This window comes from Myodes glareolus, chromosome 13 (assembly GCF_982192425.1).
Source record: "Myodes glareolus chromosome 13, mMyoGla1.1, whole genome shotgun sequence".
Classification (NCBI taxonomy): domain Eukaryota; kingdom Metazoa; phylum Chordata; class Mammalia; order Rodentia; family Cricetidae; genus Myodes; species Myodes glareolus.
Window position 1 is genome coordinate 42,547,080 of NC_142038.1, and position 21,565 is coordinate 42,568,644.

General features: G+C 42.8%; 1 protein-coding gene across 1 annotated transcript in view; it reads left to right on the top strand.

Annotated features, from left to right (window-relative positions):
* Positions 1-6,546: 6,546 nt before the first annotated feature.
* Positions 6,547-21,565, top strand: part of Mcc (MCC regulator of Wnt signaling pathway) — a 378,705-nt gene continuing 363,686 nt past the window's right edge. The window contains exon 1 of the mRNA XM_087896076.1: positions 6,547-6,770. Coding sequence (XP_087752202.1) covers positions 6,562-6,770 — 209 coding nt within the window. The 5' untranslated portion in view covers positions 6,547-6,561. The remainder of the gene's footprint in view (positions 6,771-21,565) is intronic.

Consider the following 21,565-nt stretch of genomic DNA (forward strand, 5'->3'; position numbering starts at 1 on the left):
TTCTCCCGCACCAGGTAACTCTTGGTACTCTCTTGTCCAGTTCTCAGAGGAGATGCACATGTGTGGCAATTCCAGCCTCAGCAGAGATGAACATCTGGGTTGTGCCAATTGACAAGTAGCCCGAATCAACTCCCTGAAACTGAGGTTAGTCAAGACTCACCAGTGTAGAAGGAAAACAATGAGTATCAGTTGGGTCCCCAGTATCTGAAGCAATGATAAAGATACATGAATAATTTACAACCCCCTATGAAATAAGTGATATTACATAATAATATATATTCTTCTCTTACAAAACTTTCTTTTTGAAGATTTTCCAAGAAGGGCATGGAGTGAAGCATCACTTTAGGTTGAGTACATACTTAGCATTTATGAGTCTTGGGTTCACAATTCATTATTTTTGAAAAGTCCTAGGAGTTGGGAATATGGATCAGTGGTTAAGAGCACTTGTGATTTTTACAGCTCACAACCATCTGCAACTTCAGTTTGAGGGGATGTGATTCTCTCTCCTGGTCTCTCTGGAGACCAGGTATGCAGGTAGTGCACATACATACATGCAGATACACATATACTTGAAATAAAAATAAATTTTAAAAAAAATGTTGGTTAAAAAAAATCTCCCCCAGGAAAAAAAATAATCTCCACAAAATCTAGGACTATTTCTGTCCCAATCTAAAGTGGACCCACATGACTTTGGAGTTGTCATAACTAGGGTTTCTGTTTCTGCGAAGAGACACCAAGTTCCCAGGAAACATTTAGTTGGAGCTGACTTACGGTTTCAGAGGTTTCGTCCATTATCATCATGGTGGGAAGCATGGCAGTGCACAGCAGTCGTGGTGCTGGAGAAGGAACTGAGAGTTCTACATCTTGACCCTCCAGCCGCAGAAAGAGACTGTGTGCCACACTGGGCATAACTTGAACATATAACATCTCAAAGTTCACCCGCACTGTGATACACTTCCTCCAAATTGGCCCTATCTATTCTAACAAGCCACACCTCCTAGTAGTACTACTTCCTGTGAGACAAGAATTCAAATGTTGTGGGAGTAACTTCCGCTGCCTCAACCAATAGTCGCTGAAATACGAGCCCACAGTGCAGCGGGGAGCAACTTCCGCTCCGTCAGCCAATAGCTGCTGAAATACCAGCCCACTGGGGTGTGGTATATTTCTCTTTTAAAAAGAGAAGCCGATCCGGATCAGGCCCTCTTGGTTTCCGGTTCTTGGTTCCGGTGCTTGCTCCTGGCTCCTGCTCCTGGCTCCTGCGACTAGGCTCCCTTCCTGACGGTTTATGGTGTATGTAAGTTTTACCCCCCAAAATAAATAACCCCTTAAAACATAACTGGTGTGGGATTGATTCGCCGATATTCAAACACTTGAGTCTGTGGGGTCATTCTTATTCAAACCACCACAAAAGTGGACTACGGGGAGATATACTACTTAGCGCTTTGTGGTGTTACTTTGTTTATGATCTAATAAAACTTGCCTGAAGATCAGAGTGTGGAGCTAACCACTCTTTTTAGCCATAGAGGCCAGGCAGTGGTGGCACACACCTTTAATCCCAGCACTAGGTGAAGATGGGAAGTGACATGACTGGGCGGAGAGAGGAATATAAGGCAGGAGGAGACAGGAGCTCAGGACTAAGTCTGAAGATTCTTAGAGGCAGAATTGCCCTTTCGGTGTGAGGATTTGGTGAAGGTAACAACTAGTGGCTGGCTGCTCTGCTTCTCTGATCTTTCAGCCTTCACCCTCTAATATCTGACTCTGGGTTTTTTCCCATTAAGACCAGCTAGAATTTGTGCTCCAGCTCTCCCTTCAGGAAAGGACTGGTGCCACAGCTGCTAGGAATGTTGTTAGAAGACCCCTCAGCTGTTAACTCCTTGGGAACCCTGCTTCACCCTCCCCACACTGTAGATTTAGTGTCTTGGGGATCTCTGTCTCGTGATCACTTGATATATACATGTAAAGGCCTAGCCATTCCATGTCAGTGAAGGACAGTCTGATAGGTTAGAAAGATTGGTGCACTCTCTGCCATCTCCATCCTAAATCCTGGAATCTATAAGAATACCTATACGACAAAACTGCAGATAGAACTGGGGTTGCTAGTCAGCTGACCTTAAAGTATACACAATCCTCATTGATTTGGGTGAGAACAGTATTCACGGGGCCCTTAAAGAGGAAGAAAAGTGAATCACATTGAAAAGTCAGTTGTCTTTGAAGATAAGAGGCGTCAAGGAATACAAACAGCCTTTAACAGCTGGAAAAGAAAATGGCTGTCTGTGTCAGCTTCCAGAAGGAACATGTTCTGTCAACACTGTGATTTTAGCTCAATAACACACATTTCAGACTTTTGGTCTCCAGAATTGGAAAATAAGAAACACACCCATTAAAAGATGATAGAATTTTCTCTGGAAATCTTTTGTAACAGCCATAGAAAACTAATCCAAACTCTTAGAACTCTCCCAAAGAGATGGAGAGATGTCTCAGTGTTACTCAGCAAAGGCCTGGACTTCAGTTCCTAGCACTCACATGGCGGCTCATTACCATCTATAATTATAATTCTAGGGGATTCAAAACCCTCTTCTGCTCACTGTGGGAACCACACATAATGTAGAGCATTGTGTGTGTGTGTGTGTGTGTGTGTGTGTGTGTGTATTGTGTGTGTGTGAGAGAGACAGAGAGAGACAGAGGACACTCATACACACAAAATAAGTTAACCTAAAAAACAAAAAAATTCTCTGTCATATCAGATATGGGTGCTCTGAGGCTTGGATCACAGTGCGGCTCCTCCCTTGCTCTCATCCCTCTTTCTGTGCTTCCTCCAGTAGGCCTGAGCACTCAGGACACTTACCTCTTAGCATCTTGTTGCTAAGATGCTAAACCTTGGTTTTGATTGATGATTATGAGCTCCTCTCCAGCTGTGCCTTAACTTGGGCATCTTATTTAGCCTGTTTGGATGGTATTGCTCTCCTGCCACCTCCTACACAATAAGATGGCCAAAGCCTGCGTCCACTAGACAGCATTAAGGGAGCTTCAAACGTTATCAGTAAATTGTGATAAGAACTCCATAAAGGTGGATTTAGCTTCCTTAACTTTACCTCAGTGTTTTTCTCTCAGAAATTTGCAGCCTCATTTAATAATTGACCCCAAGGGGCAAGAGTTGTTAGGGGACAACTCACAAATTCACTATAGGATCTTCCCTTACAAGCTTTGTGCTTAAGCTAAGAAAGCCCTGGAAAAATTAGGTGACTTCTCGAAGGACATGGGGATTTAGTAGGGTTTATAAGATACTTCTAGAGAGAAGGTGGGTAGAGGGCTCCAGGGAGCCCTACTCCAACATTTGCATGTAGTCTTAGTTCATTTAAGTGGAGTTCAGAGGCCTAAGCAGGAGATAATTAGGTTTGCGAAGTGTTTTGTTTGTTTCCATGAGCGGGTAACTTTAGATAAATGAGTCACTGTATCTTGCAGTGTGTATAGCAAGATACATTAAAATGTGCTACATAAATATGAAATTATAACCTAGAAGAATCTGAGAAGAACAGGACTAGTGAAGGAAAAGGAAGTTGAGCGATGCACCCATTTCAGATAATACATAGAACCTTTGAAATTATGACATAAACGGCACTGCTAGATTTATGACCATGGCTGTTGCTTTCGTTCCAAGTTCCTACCTAATATTTATCATCTTTATATTCATATGACATCTTTATTTTCAGTATCTTGCAAATATCACCCTCTCTTATAACCTTTTCTGCATAAATTTCGCATGCTTTGTGTCAACTCAAAATGAGCTCTCTGAAAAGTTGAACCGATTTGTTTAACTATTTCTAAGTTACTTCAAGCATGGGAAAATGGTGTTTAGGAAATTTGTCAAAATGTACTTTTAGTGTATTCAGGTTTAATCCAAAATTATTTAGATGTAAACCTCAAGAGCTATTTGTCTAACATGAAAAGCATTATTTTCCTAGAAATATTGTCATCTTAGAGATATCATATTTTAGAAATAAAGTTGAAACTTAAACCTCCACTTTCTGTAAACATGAAGTTATAGAAACATCCAGTCAGATTTTGGGAAAAATCTCTGGGTTCCCAGGTTCCTTTTTACATTTTATACATAGGAAAATGTTTTAAAATCTCAAGTCACAATGTCAAGGTGGGTATGAGGGTAAACAACTCCTGTTTTGCTAACAAAGGTTTTATCCCAAGGAAATGGAAACCTAAAAAGTTTAAATTTTGTGTAATATAAGAATGGACTTGCCATAAGAATATATATGATGTTGGTAGCACCTTTTAAGCATATTGGGTATATTTGCAAACTTTTTTAGAAGGGAGAGTCCATTTGTGGGGAATATTAATCAAATGTTCTGTCTTTCCTATCAAAGGGCCAAATGAGACCCCAGGAGCTCCATCTTTAAAGATGTCTGTAAAGATGCTATCTGGCAAAAGTTCTCTTCTAGCCAGCGTTTTTCTAAGATCAAAATACGTGCTCAAGGCTGCCTCCTACTCTCAAAAATTGTGCTTCAGTTATTAGCCGTGCCAATGTATGAGGCCAAGTTCTGACCACTCACGGTGATGTACAGGACCCCTTTGCAATAAGAATAGAAACCCAGAGGGACCCCTGCTGAATGTGCCTACATCCTTTGGCAGAGGTAAAAACCTTTTAAAAGGCGTATTTGTTTGTTTCATGTGTTTGAGTACTTTGCTTGTGTGTTATCAATGTGTACTGTGCCAAGACTGGTGCCCATTGAGGCCAGGAGAGGATACTAGATGCTCTGAACTGGAGTCAAGGATGGTTGTAAGCTGCCATGTGGGTGCTGGGAACCAAACCTGGGTCCTCCCCAAGAACAGCAATGTTCTCAACTGCTGATCCATCTCTGCAGTCCAGAAGTAAAAACTTTTTGCCTTGCTGAAGGAGTTAGAATTATGTGGTTACTCTCTGAGACCCCAGACCCATTTCGAACACATCTAGTGTCTGATTATAAATTCCGACCGAAATGCCTGAAGTGCTAGGAATTTGTAGAGTTAAAGAGAACCGAAGTAGAACTAGGAAGGTGGGATGGGAAAGAAAGGAAAGTGAGCAGAGACCCTTCCGGCTGACCCTGGAAACAGCCCCAACATAGACAAACTTGCTCCAGCTACCTCCTGCTGAACAAACACATCACCCTAAAATTCAGTGATTTAGCACAATGGTCCTTTTATGGTTATCATAGCTCTGGAGTGTTGGCTGAGCTCTGATGGGCTCTGGTTTTGCTTATGGATTAGCAATATCTAGAGAAAGCATCATATCTCACTTGTGTCTGGCCCCAGGCCTGAGAAGGCTCAAACATCTGGAAGCGGTTTGACATCTCTTTTGTTTTCACATGGTTTCTTTGCATGGATTCTCCCGTACAGCAGCTTCTGCGCAGCCAAAATTCTTTCAGAGCAGATCGCAGCATCCAAGGTTCTTGTCCGAAAAGAGAGTCAGGTAGAATCTACTACCATTTCAAAGCTGGCTTCCGAAGTCAAGGCAGTTACTTTGAACCAGACAGGCTCAAGTGACCACATACTTCGCCTGCTGATGGGAAGTGCACCAAAGAATCGTTGGGCATGTGTTTAAACCACCACAGGACTTCACAGGACTCTGACAGAAAGCCTGGAACATAATAATGAGTCATTCCCTAAACCACAAATTGTTTCATTGTGGTTCCTTTGCCTTTTGCTATGATGGCTTAGTCTGTTGTTTGAGGGCTCCAGATCTAGAGTTAAGATTGCCTAGGCTGGCCTCTTCTCTGACACAAGGCTTGGAACTTGGAGCAAGCCTTAATACCTCAGCAGTCCTGGGATTAGTAGCCATTAAGTGTGTGGCTGAAGCTAAGTATTGCCCTATTATGCCATATCCCCTTTACCCATAAGATAACCCCATAACCCATGGAGTCCTTACCTACTTCTCCAGCCATAGGGTTGGTGGAAAAAAAAAAGAGGAATTTTCTGTATCTGTAGGGTGGATCAAGTGCAAGCTTCTACTATGTTCATTGTTGATGTGATTAAAGTGATTGGGATAAAGGCTAGTGCAGCCAGCCAGCAGAGTACAGCTATTAAAAAACCGACCCAAAGAGCAAAAGGTCCTACTGAAAGGCAGACTGCCCCAGTGGAAGACAAACATGGGCTGAGTCAGGCTGCTTGTCAGGTGTAAAACATAAAAATGCCAGTCCGTCTGGGTCTCATTCTGGCGATGGGCGATGGAGTCAGGAATCCAGCACGTTCTGAAAAGTGGGGTCGCATGCGGTTTTGATCCTGAAAAACGAGAGTCGCGCCCCACCCCACACTCTTACCCCGAAAAGGAATCCTCTACTCTGCTGCGCACTAGTGCCAAGAGAACACCGCGCTTCTGCCTAAACCGTCTCCAAGCATCAGAAGGCGCGGAGCCTTCTCTGACGTCCAGGCAGGCACCCTGGGCTCCCTGATTCCCAGAGCCACCCTCGTTCCGCAGGTGCCAATTGGGTGATTCTGGGGCACCCATCTTCCCAGCCCGAGCAAAACCCGGAGAGGTGGAATCGGTCGCCAGGAGCGCCAGGGCGGCCACTGGGCATGCTCTGTCGTCGGACAGGTTCGGGGCTGCCAGCGGCGGTGCGTTGTGCCGGTCCTACTGTTCCTCCCCAGGGCGGGTGCGCGATGGCGGCTGCGAGCGCCTGCGAGAGCAGCGGTGGCAGCAGCGACACGTCCAGCATGGGCGAGGAGGAGCGGATGCGGCGACTCTTCCAGACGTGCGACGGCGACCGCGATGGGTACATCAGCAGGTAGGCGACCCTTGGCCCAACTCCTGCAAGTAGCTGGTGAACTCGCAAGGAAAGTTAGTAGGTTCTGGGAGCTCGTCTCCCGCTGGGCCCCAGGGACCAGGGGCAGCTCCGGCTATTTTCCGGAGATACCTGTAGGAGGCGCTGCTGTCCTGGGACTGCTGAACTATTTCGCAGGCGCCTATGCGCTGTAGTGGTTAGGCAGAGGACTGGGACAGGGGTGTTATCTGACAAGACACCTACGGAAAACCGTTCAGGAAAAGTTCCTGCATCCCAAACTTAAGAGTCCAGAGAGAGGGCAGATTTTGTCTCCCAGCATCGATCTAGACACACTGCTCTGGAGCACAGGACACTACCAGGTGAAAACTGGGTTTTGAATATAAAAACAATAATAATAATAATAAATAGTGGGTCTGAATAATCTATTTAAAAAATGGCGTGCTTTTTAAAAATATTTTTTAAATAAATATTTATTATTTGTAAGTTCTTTATATTAAAGTTTTAATTAAAATCTGAGCCTGTAAATAGGAGTAAAAGAAGCCTATTAAAGTGAAACATATGGGAGGGGGGAGAAAAGAAAATGAATCTAGAATGCAGACCCTGCTCCGAGGTGTGACGCTGCAGGAGCCTGGCACCTCCATTCATCCTTCTAGTGTCTGCTTCCAGATTCTGGTCTGGTGGTGTGGCTTTAACCCATAGCACTGAGCCAAATGATGAGTACTGGCCAAATTTGTACGCCTTAGAAACTGAAGATGAAATATGGACACAGAAGTTGCAGGGTGCTTTTATGAAAGGCTGACATCTGGGAATGAAGAAGTATGTGCCGAATTTTGAATTGCCTTCAACAGAACGGGCAGCCTAACTTTTGTATACTCTGCTTCCTTAGACTTCATCTTGGGAATGTTCAGTATCCATTCTGAAAAACTGAGGTTGCCTGCTTGCTGTTTGTCTACCTAAAGGGAACAGGAATCAAGGAATATTTTCCCTAAGTTGTTCAAAAGCTTTCTGTAATAGATCATTTAGCCTGTAACAGTTTGGCAGGTTTTTTTTTTTAAAAAAAAATCACCATTTATTTGAGACTTACTCAATTATCAATCTTGAGTGATTTTTTAAATTATATTTCCAAAGTTTAATTGAGAAACACTAGATAGACTAAAAAATTGTGGAATAATTCTGTTCCAAAATGAAAACAGTATGTAATTCTGATAGTTTCCACGTAGTTTTTTTTTTTTTTTTTTTTTTTTTAGCTTTGAAGTCAGGGTTGTGATTTCTAAAAGCAGATTATAAAGTTTGCGGTTTAGGGGTTTGCCTATGTGGAAGGCTGTTCTCTCATTGTAATAATAATAAAAGCAATCTATAATTCAAATCGGAATGCAAAAGGAGTTTAATGTCATACAAGCAAGAATGCATAGTGTCAATTAGCAACGTTCTTATCTTCCCCTCCCTAATTTGGTCGTTTAACATGGGGCTTTATCTGAACTACACTGAACTTCATACATGCTCATCTCCATTCACCCCGGAGAGTAATGACTTCACTAAGAAAACTTGAGGACTTTGTTTGGGAGACTGGAAGTTTCTCCTTTTATTAAACAAGAGAGTTGGAGTGTCTACATTGAAACTTTAACACTCTCAGGTTTTTTTTTAAAAAAAAACATTAATTTTATGTTCATGTTAGATAGCTGTGTCTCCTAGAAAGTTACACATGGCCAAATAAAGGTTGGCCTTATCACATTGTAGACGTGTGGCAATGGGCTATCCAGGCTTGTGTGGCAGTTTCATGGGACCATCGGTGCCCAGCTTCTTCTTTCCCTTCTGCAGCACAATTCTTCATGTAGAACACCCACAATTATATCACAACACAAGGGTACTTGCCCTAGCCCCCGCTTCACCACCACCCCCCCCCCCCAGGTTCTAGGAGAAGTAAAAGAGAGTTGATGTGTGTTGGGCCTGTATCATTATAGCAAGATGTACCAAAAGGCCTTATTGTTCAAATTACAGCCTTTGTCACCTCTATTTACAACAGAGTGTGAGGAAAATTGGAATTCAGCTAGGTGTTGTGCTCCCGAAATGATATCTGAGTTCTGCTGCTAAGAGTAAATGGCAGCTTTTGGATGAAAACATAGCAATCAGTCTACACAAGAAAGCCCCCTCCTCCCCACTCCCTGTGATCATCTTCATTTGGCTATGTTGGCTCTAGTCCTCTACTTAGCACTTACCTTAAACTGGAGTGGGCTGGCAACCTTATGTCTGGAGGAAAGGAAAATAAGAGTGAAGCCCTTGTGGTGAACGTCAGGGAGACACAAGATGGGACTCTATGCCTTCAGTGTTCTCTTGGCTTAGTCTTCCCCACCAGGAAAAGGATTTGGCTAACTGAAGATTCCTGGATTTGATGATTCGTAACAGGAACCTCTAAACTGTCAAAGGGATGCGAACCATCCCCATTCAGTAGCTGAGATGGTCCACAAAACTATCGTTAAGTTTCCCATCCTTGGACATGGTAGAGTTTGGGTTGTGTGTGCAATGACACCACAGGAGACTCTTCTTGTATTTCATTAACCTTACAATGATTTAACCCCATATTTCACAATAGTGAATTCTGGAACCATATATTATATTATAGGAATCATTAGGGTTTTGTTTGGTTTTGTTTTTCACCTCAGTGATAAGCATTGTGAAGCTGCTTCTTTGTGTGTATGTCGTTTGCTGTGTGCGTACATAGGCGTTTATGTCAGAGTGTACATATATATGTTTGCACGTACATGGAAGCCAGAGTTTGACATCAGGTATCTTCCTTGATTTCTCTCCACTTATTTTTTTTAAAGTAAATTTTATTAAATTATAAAAGTTTCCATTTCCGCCCCTCTTCCCAACACCCTCCCACTCCCCCCACTCCCTCTCCTTCTCCCTCTTCATCCCTTAGGGCAGTCAGGGTTTCCTGCCCTGTGGGAAGTTCAAGTTCCTCCCCCCTCCCTCCAGGTCCAGGAAGGTGAGTATCCAAACAGACTGGATCCCCAAAATCCAGTATATGCAGAGGAAACAAGTCCCAGTATCATAGTCAATGGCTTTTCAGAAAGACTTCGGGCCAGCCACATTCAGAGAATCCGGCCAAATTCCGAGAATCTGGTTAGATCACGTCCTCGTTCAGTCCCAGTCCAACTGGCCTTGGCAAACTCTCATTAGATCCGTTCCCTTGTATCAGTGGGTGATAGCATCTCTCGCAGTCCTGATTTCCTTTTTCATGTTCTTCCTCCTTCTGCTCCTCATTTGGACCTTGGGGGACTCAGTCCGGTGCTCCAATGTGGGTCTCCGTCTGTATCGCCGTCCTTCACCAGATGAAGGATCTATGATGATAAGCAAAATATACATCAGTATGGTTATGGGCCACGACCGGTTCAGGCACCCTCTCCTCTGTCCAGAGAACAATCTGGGGGATCTCTCCTTGGACCTGGGATCCCCTCTCCACTTATTTTTAAATATTTTTTTAAAATTATATGTGTGTGTGATGTGCACGAGTTCAAGTGCCTGCAAAAGTCTTATGATGGAGGAGGGTCATCTGTCTATGTGTTGCTTTCATTGGTTAATTAATAAAGAAACTGCTTTGCCTGATAGGTCAGAACATAGGTAGGTGGAGCAGACAGAACAGAATGCTGGGAAGAAAGCAATGAGCCGCCGCCATGGAACCAGCCGCCAGATCAGACATGCCGAATCTTTCCTGGTAAGTCACCATCTCGTGGTGACATACAGATTATTAGAAATGAGTTGAATCAATATGTAAGAGTTAGCCAATAAGAGGCTAGAGCTAATGGGCCTGACAGTGTTTAAAAGAATACAGTTTCCGTGTAATTATTTCAGGTAAAGCTAGCTGGGTGGGCGATGGAAAGTGGTCCACCGTTCCTTTTACAATCTTAGGTGTCAGAGCCCTACAGGAGCTGGAGTTACACAATTGTGAGAGCCACCTAACATAGGTGCTGGGAACTGAACTCCAGTCCTCTGGAAAAGCAATATGTGCTCTTAACTACTGAACCTTTCCTCTGGCCCCTCGTGTGTGTGTGTGTGTGTGTGTGTGTGTGTGTGTGTGTGTGTATGTATTTGAGGCAGGATCTTTCACTGATCGTGGAGCTCACTGGTTTACTAAACTTGCAGGACAGTGAGATGCAGGAATCCCAGTTTCTTCATCTCCTCCAGTCTGGGATTATAGATGTGCACTTCTATGACGAGCTATTTAAGTGGGTGCTGTAGACCCAAATGCAGGCCCTTGTGCTCGCATCATGAACACTCTCCCCACTAAGCCATCTCCCCAGCCCATGAAGATGTGTACTTTGAGTCTCTCTTTGACAAATATCTAAACCCTAACACTGGCATTTTAGCCTTCACTTTAAATCTCAGCTCAAACTTTGGTGCATAAAAAGCTGGACAAGCGAAAACATGTTCTCTTTGCCTCTCATTTCCTCATTCTTCCCCATGCTCCAAAACTTAGCAGCCACTAATCAATTCTGTCTCCATTTGGGATATTTTGGATAAATGGAATTATATATGGTTTTTGGTGATTGTGATGCTCCTTTCAGTTAGTTAATGCTTTCAAGATTCCTCCTAATTTAGTATATACCAAGGTTTCCTTCCTTCTTGTGGCAGAATCATAGTCTGTTGTAAGGATACAACATATGCTGTTTGTTCATCAGATATGGAACATTTAAATGTTTATATCCTTTGACTACTGTGAGTAATACTGTCCTGAATATTTATGTGCAAATTCTTGTGTGCACGTATTCTCTTTCATTCCTAGGTGTATTCCTAGTAGAATTCCCGAGTGTCATGGAAGTTCTATGTTTAAGGTTGTAAAGAACTGCCAGACTGCTTTTCAAGTAGCTACACCATCTCACATCACTACAAGCCGTTCTGACTTTTCTGCATCTTTACAGATGAGTTTTCTAGTGAGTGAATCATTGTTCAACAACACCATCTCCTTGTCCTGATTTTGTCTGCTTTGAGCTTCTGGGGGTCTTGTGTGTGCTGTCACAGTCTCTGTGAGTTCATATGCATGCCAGTCTTGCTGTGTCTGAAGACCCTGTTTCCTTGGCATCATGCACTACATCTGCCACTTGACAACCTTTCTGCCTTCACTTCCACAAAGACCCCTGCCCCTTGAAAGAAGGGTTTCGCTAAACACATACTGCTTAGGGTGGAGTGCTCCAAAATCTCTCACTCTCTGTGCATTTTACAGTTGTGGGTCTCTGTGTCATTTCCCATCGAGTGCAATTAGAAACTTCTCTAATGAGGGTTGAGTGATGCCCTGATCTATGGCTATAACAATGTCGCTAGGACTGCTTTGCTCCTGTAGGAGAATAATAATAGTAAGTTTTCCTCTCGGGCCCATAATTCCTCTAGTTTTCAGGCTCTTGGCCACTTTAGGTGTGTCAGGTATGGATCTCATCTGAAGGCATAGGCCCTAAGTCCAATCAGAAAGTGGTTGACTAGTTCTGTGTCTTCCCTGCAGCAGAAATTAATCTCTTCTTTTTGAACTGAGATGCAAAGACAGCTTAAGCTTTTTGAGGGCCTTTTCTATCACACATACTACCCAGCGGATATAAGTGGTCTTGTTTTCTTCTAAAACCTTCAAGATCCAGTCTAATTGGCTTCTTGGCATCAGCAGGAATGCCATTTACAATCTCGATGCCAACATTTGCATTCTAAATAAAATTACATAGGGATCTCAGCTGAAGAGAGTCTCTGTTATTTAGGAAATCAAAAATCTCTTCAAATCTTAGTCCCAAAACAGCAACCATGTGGAGGGGAAAAGGGCATTTAATAGACAGCTTCTCATTGTCATTTCAAAATGTCAGTTTAAATATGCAAATGAGCCACTACCGACCTCATGCACATTGGTTATTGATGACTCTTCCTAATGGGAGAAACAGAACGACAGGTATCTCAAGGTGAATTTATTTCACGGCAGATGAAAATTGCTGTAAGAACATTTTGGGCAGATCTATAGGTATTATAGGCAGGAGGTAGAAACGATGGGCTCCATCCGCATCGTCACGTCTTGGTTTCTTAAACCTTGTCTCTCTAAGCAGAGCTATGTGTGCTGCTGCTCTAACCCCTGGCGCGCCCCTCCAGGCCACTCTGCTGACCCTGAAGTCATTTTCCTGTCGCACACAGCTGAGCAGGCATCTCTGAAAGTCCTTTAGGTTTTGCACCCCTGCATCAGCACAGCTCTTCCTGTTTGGCTCCCTTTCTCCACGCACTCAGAACAGAGATTTACACTCCTGGGGCCACACGGAAGCTTCCTGTCCATCAAACAAAACACACTTCAAATGTTTGAGAACTTTTAGACAAAGGTTGATTTTTTTTTAAATTCCATTTAGAAGATGTTGTATTATCTATAGTTGAAACTCTGTTTGAAAATACATGTCTGTATTTTGGTCTGTTTCAAAATACTAAGATAACATAATTCAATTCTCCTGTGGTGAAACTGTATGCGTCTTTAATCAGACACAAACAATTTTCTGGTCTTCTAGGACTTTTTCTGTCATGTTTTCAGGGTGGACATACTTTGACTTGATGAGTTATCAATACGAGTTCAGGATTTTAGTGGCAGTATTTTTATAGGGAGGCTCACTGGATAGCTGCTTGGTGTATGGTCACGACATAACCTTGACGAATCCATACATTCTCTCCACCAGTAGTTATTTGTCAATAGCCTTAGAGTTGACAGCAAAGACTGTTTTCAAAAGCATTGAGCTACTGGCTAGAATTCCTTCCTTCCTTCCTTCCTTCCTTTCTTTTTTTTTTATTTTCAAGACAGGGTTTCTCTGTAGTTTTTGGTGCCTCTCCTGGAACTAGCTCTTGTAGACCAGGCTAGCCTCGAACTCACAGAGATCCACCTGCCTCTGCCAATGGAGTGCTGGGATTAAAGGCGTGCGCCACCACCGCCCAGCTAGAATTCCTTTCAATTCATCCCTAGAAACGGTATATGAGGTAGAAGAGGCTCTAAAAGAACTCCTAGCTTTGTTTCTAGTCATCAGAATTCGATAGATAGGTGCCTATATCATTCAGAGTATATGAAGTACAAAGTAAATTCTCAAATCAAGATTTTTACCTCACCTTTCATAGACTATCTTCTGATATATATTGAAACCACAGTATGTTTTAATTCATTTATTTTTATTTTGTGTACATTGGTATTTTGCCTGTGGGTGTGTATGTATGAGGGTATCAGATCCCCTGGAACTGGAGTTACAGACAGTTGTGAGCTGCCATGAGGGTGCTAGGATTCGAACCCAGGTCCTCTGGAAGAGCAGCACTGCTCTTTAGCACCGAGCCATCTCTCCAGCCCCTCACAGTACATTTTAAAGTAGCAAGTTAATGTAATTATAGAATAAAGGAACTTGTCCAATATAAATTTGTAGGGTCTCAATCTCCACTTAGCTTTCTTCCCCTACTAGAGTGTATCTTCATCTGTTTATGAATATGGCAATAGTGTCTTGGTAATTGTCACACCACCTATGCCATCCCTGTGTATACAGAGATGTTAAGTCAACATTGAATGAGAAGATGGACTTACGCTTCAGTTACTGGAATCTCGGGTGTCCCTACATGGTTGCCCGATGACACAGGGGAAACTGGGGTTCTAGTCTAATAATAAAATATTTCAGGATACACTCAAACGCAGGCTCAAAGGTAATTTTTATTAGAGTTTAAAACAAAACAAAATCAAGAAACTCAGGTTGGGCTATCTGTGCATCTTAGCAGCTGCTTGCAGGAGGTAAATGGTGGGAAGAAAATGCTTTGCTATTTGAGTTACTCAAGGCCCACCACAGAGTGTGTGTGTGTGTGGAGGGGGGCAGTTTAAAGAATAATACAGCTCAAAGTACCAGAAAAAGCACACTTAGGTTCTGGGCAGTCTCTGAAACAAAGAGATAGAAAGAAAGGAGGGGAGAAAGGAAAGGTGTGCCTTTCTGAAGGGCAAACCCATCCAGTGGCTGCGTGCACTGATGAAATCACTGGGGGATGTTCTTAGTCTGCAGAGGATGAGTCTGCAGCTTGGGTGTGGGAGCCAGTTCTAGCCCCAGAGCTTTCCTTGGTGTTGAAACTGCTGTGTACAAACTACATGTTTGTGTAAATATATACAATATTTACAGATAAATATAATAGAAGATAGCAAGCTACACGTGTCCCAGGAGTTCTGCCGGGATTTGTGGGGTCTGACAAGCGCTATAGAAGCTGGGTTTTAATATGACCCACTCCAGTGCAGCCCTGTTGATGCAGTGCGAGCCGACGGGGGTGATGAACGCTCTGCAGCCTCACACAGTCCTCCTAGAGCTGTGAGTGCGGAGGGGAGGTACTTAGATTTTAGATCTGTTCAGCCAGAGGTGCCTGTGTGTGTTATGAGTGATGGCGCCGCAGTGGGGGAGTGGGGCAAACGCTGATAAGAGAAGTCACAGAAAAAGAGATATCAATCCCATCAACCCAAATGTTAGTTAATAAAAGGATAAGTAGTCATGGCCTTATTTCTGCACATTGTCAGAATTTCCAAAGGCGAGAAAATCTTTTCTTGTAAGATTTTTCCTAAACCACAATGATAGTAAGAGAAAAAGCTAAGTTACAAACACCTGGGAAGTTTTGCTTCCTGAAAAAAATATTTTAATAGTTTTGATGTAGACACTTTGGGTATGTAGGACTCTTTTAAGCAGCTCTTTGGTCTATTGCTTCAGGTACTTCCGTCTTCAGCTTTCCTTGAATAGTGTGGGAACAGAGCAAAATACTCCAACTCAGTTCCTTGTGCTAGGCTATAAATTTCTCTTTCCTTCCTCCTCCCTCCCCACCACTCTGTGTGTGTGTGTGTGTGTGTGTGTGTGTGTGTGTGTGTGTGTGTGTGTGTGTCTTCCATCATGACTAGGACTCCTTGTAATGGAATATATGAGTTAGCTAGTTTCCTCTAAAGCATTTGTCTGCTTTCTGATTCTCTGACCACCTTGGGGTGGCTAGCGGTAGAATCCTTGAGCAGTGATAGATTTCTTAGGTGACATAGATTGCCAGGTGCTTCTGCTCTATGGGTCCCTCAACTTAGGATTGCTGTGGCCTAGCGGCCTGAGTAGAACAGTATTTTTACGTCAAATTAGAGCCAGTAAACACAGAATCACTTTTCAAAAGATTTATTTTCTTAAGCCTTTTTTTTCATATCATTCATGTTCACTCCCATGGAGGGAGACGGAGGGAGGGAGAGAGAGAGAGAGAGAAAGAGAGAGAGAGAGAGAGAGAGAGAGAGAGAGAGCGAGAGAGAGAGAGAGAGAGAGATCCTGCTCCCCAAAGCCTTCTGAGTTTCCACTGCATACTCAACCCCAGCCATTATTCTCCTTAGATCTCCCCTCTTGCCCATATCATCTCAAGCAAACTATCTGAGAGAGGCCACTCCATGGAATGCTTGAGGGGGTATCTGATTTCATGATGTGGGACCATCAGTCAATAACTCTGACACACAACCCAGTTGCACTTTGTTGTGGGAAAACTCTTGCATCTCCCAAGTCTTTCATCTGGGGAGTTGAAGACCGCTCTGGTCAGCTGGAGACCCCTGGAAATGAGGTCTTCTTAAACAGGGCAGATGGCTTTGGGTTGTGTTCATGTAAACATGTATGCAACTTTTCTAACCAGAGTCCTCTGTCCTTTTGTAATTCAAGTTCACATCTGTAATTGCTTGTAACTGGTCCAGTATATCAGCAGCCCTATGCTCCTGTTAGGCCAGCTTGTACCCAAAGGTATCCCAGTCCAGTCTGCCCTGAGACACCGTTATACTTTTAGTGGTGTGCCCTCACTTAGAACTCACATCATCTTCCCATCTGGAGCATATAGATTATCATACACCATCCCATCACTTGTCCCTTAATATTATTTAAGGACTTAACTTCCTCTATTTATGGATGAGTGGTGTCATAACAGTGTGCTTTCCTGAGCCTTCCTCAGAAGCTGACATTTAGAGCCACCGAGAATCAACCTACACGTCAAGTGTGGTGGCTCCCTCTATCTACAAGCCCAGCAATGGGGAAACTGAAGCAGGAAGATTTTGAATTTGAGGTCAGGCTAGGTGTGACCTTTCCTTTCTCTGATAAATATTTTCTAGTATAACAGTAAAAAAGACACAACATTTAAGTAACTCCCCAAGCATATGTTTTCATAGATTCTCCCCCACATATGTATGCTTTATTTTTCATATCATTTTATAGGTAGTGGAATTCTTTAAATTGTCTCTCCTGTAAAGCAAATATTAAGTACTCCAAGTTCTGGGTGATGCAGGAACATCTTTGGGATTTCCATGCACTTCTAATTTTTGCTCTCAGCTTTCCTTTCAAGGTAGGCTCACATGATGAAGCCTTTAAAGTTGCTAGTTAAGGCTATCTTGGTTAGAATTACATTGCGATTGTCCTTTAACTGAAAGAGCAGTCTTATCAAGGAAACTACTTCTCTGCCTTAGGGCCTTGCTTCTGTGACAGATTTACAACCAATGTAAAAGCCAAATAAGCAAAGATATTTGGTTTTTAAAAGGTGTTTTTCAGCAGGCAATGGTGGCACACACTTTTGATCCCAGCACTCAGTGGGGCAGAGGCTAGGTGGATCTCTGTGAGTTCAAGGCCAGTCTGGGCCGCAGAGAGAAACCCTGTCTCAAAACACCACCAAAAAATGATTTCTTAGATTTATATATTCTATTTTATATCTCCCAGTATTTTGCCTGCATGTATGTATGTATGTGTATCACAAGTATGCAGTCCTATGGCAGCCAGGAGAGGGCATCACATGCTCTGGAACTGTAGTTACGGATGTGGGTGCTGCAAACAGAACCTGGGTCCTCAGCAAGAGCAGCAGTACCTTCATCACTGAGCCATCTCTTTAGCCCCGGAAATGTGATTTTAATAAGGAGGAATATGGGTGATTTAGCAGTGCTTTAAAAATTCTTATATATATATATATATATATATATATATACACATATATATTAGTTTAGTAATTAATATACTAAATATATATAAATATATACTTATATATTTACTTAAGTATAAATATATACTTAAATATACTTATATAATATATATATATTAGTTTAGTAATTTTTAAGTTAGATTATTAACAATCATTTAAGTAACCCACCAAAAGTCAGTATTTATTTCTAAATACCAAACTGGTCCTAGCCCCTGCTAATTGCCCCCGAAGTTACTGTACCCTCCCTCTCAGGGACTTTCTCCTGTCATCCAATCAGTCTGAACTGGGGAGACACATGGAGCAGTGGAAAGGCAGCTGGAAAACCTCTTCAGGCAGGCCTGCCTTTGCTGGGAAGTTAAATGCCTTTCCTAGGGGCTTCAAAGCCAGAAGGAATGCTTTTGCTGATTAAGGTCAAAGAGCCCCAGCCACTGCTGTGCACTCCCTGCTGTGAAGTCATAGTGGTGACAGCTTGGGCCCAAAGTCCCTTTGTTGCAAGAAATGTGTAAAAGAAAAAAAAAGTCTCAAAAATTTCACTTATTCAAAATAGCTCCTTTGCAACAATGTTTATTTAGTAGCAGAAGTCATGTGTGTACATGTGTATGCACATGAACATGTGGTGTGTGTGTGTGTGTGTGTGTGTGTGTGCTTAGAAGAGTCCTCCATACACAAAGTGTCTATATCAAAACTACTAAACTAAGAATCTCAGTTGTAACAGTGTGTCTGTCTAAAGAGAAAGTTTAACTGGGTGCCCACTCAATGTGCCTTCAAGCTGGAAGACTCAATAAAGCTGAGTCAATTTTGTAAACCTTCCTGCGCTTTCTCTGCCAAGTGACCCCTTGCCATTAGCAGTCATCTAATAGCCACGTTCAGCCAGTTGTCATTTGCAGCACTCCTTGGGGTACACTTTATCACCTCATAGTCTTGTCTTTTCTGAGATCCTTAGCATTAGGCAGATTGTTATGTTAAATTAACAAGTTATACTCACACCAAGCTTTATTGCTGCCTTTCAAACAGAGGACACATAAAGGCAAAGTTGGCAATGAAGACATCGCCTAAGACCTGCAACTGTGTATGCATCTGTGGTGAAGCCACGACTATGGACTTAAAGAATTAGTGGGAAAGTGACATTGTCCCCCATACAGTTTCAGCTGTGTGATGTGATGGATTATTTGCAAATATACTGCCTTGTTAATTTGGTCCCCGTTATAAAACGCTATAAACAAGGTGATTCAAAACAGCAGAAATTGGGCTGGAGCGGTGGTCCAGAGCTTAAGAGAACATATTGCGTCTCCAGTTCAGGTCATAGCAACCACATAGAAACTCCAGCTGTAGGGGATACTGTGTTCTCCTCTGGTTTCCATGCACACCTCCCCACATGCATACATAAATAAAAATAATAAGGAACAGCAGTACTGGTTACAGGTATACATAGCCATATCTGGCCTTTAACACGGGTGCTAGGGATTTGAACGCAGGTCTACATGCTTGTAGAATAGGCCCTCTTATCTAAGGACCCATACTCCCAACCCTTGAAATTATTTTTCTTAGTTTTTCTCCCTGCTCTTTCAACCCCCTTTCTTCCCCGTCAACTAGATATCTGTTGTATATATAACACATACACATGTATCTGTTTATTTGTAAATATAGAAGCATTTCACTGTTGGAAAGCTTCTCCTCTCCATTACTTTAGGAAAATTATATAAATAGTAAAAGGATTTGACATGGAGTGTAGATTGTTGTTTGTTTTTCACTGCAGATCTCAAAGCTATGAATGTAAAGCACACAGAAGAGTGTGTGGAACACAATAGTGCAAGTTCCCAGTATGATAATATCTCAGTCGTGTCCGCACTGTCCTAATTCTCCCATGTCCCCTGAGCTCTCTGCAGAATCTTCTCAGGTACCGCCTGTGAGTCCCCAGGCTTCCTAATGCAATGGGCGTCACCTTAGGGCACTGAGAAGGGGTAAAGGGTAAAACAGCCCATCAAGCATGCTTAAAACTATGCCACTGAGTAGGAATTCTTGTTTTTGTTCATGCACTCCTCTTAAGAGGAGCAAGCTGTGATTGCACGTGCCCGCCTCTGAATAGGAAAGGGAAATAAACAATCATGGGAAAGGAAAGACTCATGAAAGTAAAAGAAGCAGAAAGGATGTGTGGTGAAGAGGGCTCCTGAAAGGGTGAATGAAATCGGAAAAGCCCTCTGTATATATTCCGGCAATGAAAGGAACATCAAGTGTCCTCAGCTGCAGCAATTACACTGTGGCATTTTCTGGGGCCCACAGTGCGTGCACACTCTGGAAGAGGCAGCTTGAGAGGAGCGTGTTTTGAAAACGCACATGGGAAGGGATCCTGTCGGGGCTCTCGATGGGGACTGGAAATGCTGAGCTACCTCACCCGCGTTTCCTAGTACAGCATATGCTGTGCAAACATCTGGGAAACTGCTTCAGAGCCTTCAGGTCCCAGAAGGGTCATGATGAGCAAATGGTCCTTGTCAACATGTTTTATCTCCTGGGGTCCTCTTACATTTCCATTCGTGATGCTGCCAGGTTTGTGGGCGCCAGATCAGTTGTCGATGGCTGTTTGCATAAAGAACTGTTGGGGTCTCCCAGGTTCAAGCCTGTGGCAAAATCCATCACAGTTGTTGGACTCATCTTTATCATTTCTCAGGAATCCTCTGCACCCCGGTCTTTCTGTGGCCTCTTGGGTTGTTAAAGGCAGCTCTTAGTCTCTTATTTATAAGCCAATTCTAGGTAAGTAGCTTTCAACAAGGTAGCTTCAATGTTGTTCCACCTCAACTTCACATTTAATTTTAACTGCGGATTTTGCTGACTCTAGGAAATAATCAAAAGGAATTTTGTTCTTAATAACTTAGGGGAGGATGCCCATGGGGAAGGACCCTCTGCTGTCCACCAAATGTCTCCAGTGTGAGGCACGGGCTCATTATATAGCCCAGGTTCCCCTTGAACTTCCCATCTTCCTCCTGTTGCCTCCCAGTCCTAAGAGCAAGGCATGCCACTGTGCCTGGCCTTATGAAAAGAATGGCTTTAAAAATACATTATAATATTGACAGTATATTTTGTAAACTGTGCACGATACAGACATAGAAGGGAAAGTAAACTTTAGAATGCAAAATGTCAAACTTTAAATGGAAACATATATTCTACCTGTATAAGACATTAACTAGTCCTCCCCACCCAAGGAAAATTGCTCTTGTTTTTTTTTTTTCCCCTTCATCCCATATAGGACTATAAATTTGACAGAGAAAGGGGGGATTTTTGATCTGGTATTATACTATTTTAAAGTCATCTTTTTGCTATGGTTTGAAGACACTGCAAGGATGACATTTAGATGCCAGTATCCACAGAGATAAAAATCGTACGTCTATTTCATTTCCCTTGCCTCGGAAAGCCACATGTACACTATTCCGGGCTTAGCAACCATAGCACATAAGCAGCCTTACCACAGAAGCTGCTCCATCACTGCTTCCAGTTTAAATACAGCCCTCTGCTTCCACTCTGTCCTGTCAAAAAGAGAAGGAAGGATGGATTTCTGATAAGCTGACTTTCTGTGGGTCCCATTGTCTTTGGAGAAGATCCGACGCAAGTCACCCTGGGAAGGTACTTGGCTTTTGCTGAGCATATACTCTTTGTCTGTATGTTAAAGGAGTGAGACAGCCTTTTCAGCTCCCCAATACATGTTTAAACCCTTTGTATTATTACTATGTATGTCTTGTCTTACTATAGTTCTTTCTTCCATGCCCCATTCCTGTTTTTCAAAAACACAGAAATACCATTGTAAAGACATCCTTCAGATTTATTTAGTAATTTCT